At 34.5% G+C, this 2509-nt stretch overlaps 1 protein-coding gene across 1 annotated transcript in view; it reads right to left on the bottom strand.

Moving 5' to 3' along the window:
- Nucleotides 1-2509, bottom strand: part of LOC112504176 (protein FAR1-RELATED SEQUENCE 5-like) — a 7912-nt gene that overhangs the window by 4401 nt on the left and 1002 nt on the right. The window contains exon 2 of the mRNA XM_025108126.1: nt 1916-2110. Within this exon, the coding sequence (XP_024963894.1) occupies nt 1916-2110 (195 nt within the window). The remainder of the gene's footprint in view (nt 1-1915; nt 2111-2509) is intronic.

Raw genomic sequence — 2509 nt, 5'->3', positions numbered from 1 at the left:
ATATATGTAGAACATCACTTGAAATCAAGAACATGAACATGAAATAATAAAGAAATCAGAAAAATCTCATGATCAATTAGAGGTATCTTTTAAGATTTGTAACCCCCAATTAATTATTAGGGGGTTACAAAAAGGTTAAATTACCAAATTACCCTTATCTTTAATTTATAAATTAGATTTGAACATAAAGTCAAGAAAGAATGTGATTGGTTGATGATGGTTAGCATAGTTTGCACAATATGTTTGGTTTCTATTTGAACCAACCTCTCTCTCTCTCTCTATATATATATGTATATATATATATATATATAATTTATAAGTACGTAATTTATTGACCACTTTTAAGCGATCAATCACAAAGTGGTGAACCACCGTTATGAAGGGTCAACTACAACAAATAGTTGCCCAAGAGTCAAAGAAAATGAAATACGTACCTCAAGCGAAATAGAGAAGTAAAGCACGATCAAACGAGATTCACGGTAAAGTTCGACTTGTTCGCGTGCCTAATGAATGTGCAAATCGGTTATTACTTAAACAACGTAAGATCATATCCTAATTCTACTAATAAACTACTTAGGTCCACATGTTTATAAACAACTTAAACTTCAAATACGACAGCCGAATATGTATTACGAAATCGACGCAACACTTAGCTTTATATAATTCCGTTTCGACTTTTAATAGCTTTTGACCCTCATTTTCGGGAGCATCTTTACCCCACTTGGAGACCAATACAGAAGATACTATTTAAACGAAAGATTTAGTATGATATGCGATGAAACTACTGGTTCTCAAATCACCTCGTTTGGATTATCCATCTATTTTATACGAATATTACAAAACAGCAGATCAATCCTAAATACATGGCAAACAACCCTGAAAAGACACTGTTTCGAGCCACTTAGAATCATAACTGGATTTTCAATCCTACATGAAAGTTGTAGTATGCATTAAGAGTTTTCTAACTACAAAATATGAGCTTATTTCGACTTATGGTTTGTAAGTTATACATTATCAAAGTATGAACCTGCATAGTCGGTAAAATCCAATTCCGCAATTCCCGACTAAATTTTATAATCCAACTTTCATGATTCACTACATTTACGTGCTATAAACATACTTCAACATACTAAACTATAAAACAAGTCCAATGGTCGTTAACCTAAGCTTAATCATGCAATTCTACTCTTTTCGACATTATATCGAACAATTGGTGTGTCGTTAAACATATACACCAAATCTAACCATAATGAAACCATAATCTACACTTTCAATTTCTACATCAATTTAATCAATCCTATCATTCTAAACATGGAATATATCATACTTATAACAATATCTATCCGTAAACTTAGACATAACATCATTTATAAACCGGTCTACAAAAATGCTAACGTAAACATCCTAATAAAAATGACAAAATTTATACCTTTATGAAGGGTTCGAAGAGTGGATTCCGCATATATAATCGTTACTTCGATTGCTTCAACGATTTGAGAAATATTTTAGAGAGAAGAAAAGAAATGATAGAGAGATGAGACGGTGAATATGAAGATGAAGAAGCCGACGTTGGCTTTTTTTTTACTTTACATATTATATATATATATATATATTATAATTATAATAAGTTTAGTAATTTAATGGTTTTAACCCTTTAACAATTACCGACCGTTATTTAAGTACGGTACAATTTGGGTAAGTTAATGAGAATGTTTTTAAAACTCGAGTCTTACAATTCTTCCCCCTTAAAAGGAGATTTCGTCCCCGAAATCGAATTTAGAGATAGGGAACTTACATCAGTTTAAGATTTTTGGGTACTCCTGCCGCATATGTTCTTCAGTTTCCCACGTCGCCTCACGTTCTGAGTGATTCTTCCAAATAAATTTTACAAAAGGAATCACTCTCTTTCGTGTACCTCTCTCATCGCGATCAAGAATTGCCTCAGGCTCCTCACGATAAGATAGATCAGGCTCTATATGGTCCAAAGGATATTCAATGACATGTAGGGGATTATAGTTGTATCCTCGCAATGAGGAGACATGGAACACATTATGTACGTGGGTCAATTGTGGCGGTAGAGCTAACCTGTAGGTCACAGCTCCAACCCTTCCTAGAATTTTAAAAGAACCAATATATCTCGGGCTGAGTTTTCCTTTGAGACCGAAATGTCTAATACCATGAGTCGGTGAAACTTTCAAGAAGACTTTATCACCCGATTGGAACTCGATAGGTCGTCATCGCTTGTTGGCATAGCTCTTTTGATGAGCCTGAGCCTCTTTCATAATTTGACGTGCAATTTTGACTTTCTCGGTAGTAACTTGTACTAATTCTGGGTCTTCTAAAATACGTTCTCCAACTTCATTCCAACAAGTCGGTGTTCGACATTTTCGGCCATAAAGTGCTTCATACGGGGCCATGCCGATACTCGACTGCCAGCTATTATTATAGGAGAACTCGATTAGGTACAAGTAGTTATCCCAACTTCCATGCCATTCCAATGCACATGCTC

The sequence above is a fragment of the Cynara cardunculus genome, unplaced genomic scaffold (assembly GCF_001531365.2).
Source record: "Cynara cardunculus var. scolymus isolate 2C unplaced genomic scaffold, CcrdV1 Un_Scaffold_4824, whole genome shotgun sequence".
Taxonomy (NCBI): domain Eukaryota; kingdom Viridiplantae; phylum Streptophyta; class Magnoliopsida; order Asterales; family Asteraceae; genus Cynara; species Cynara cardunculus.
The sequence above is the reverse complement of the archived record's forward strand: the minus strand, read 5'-3'. Positions and strand labels throughout refer to the sequence as shown.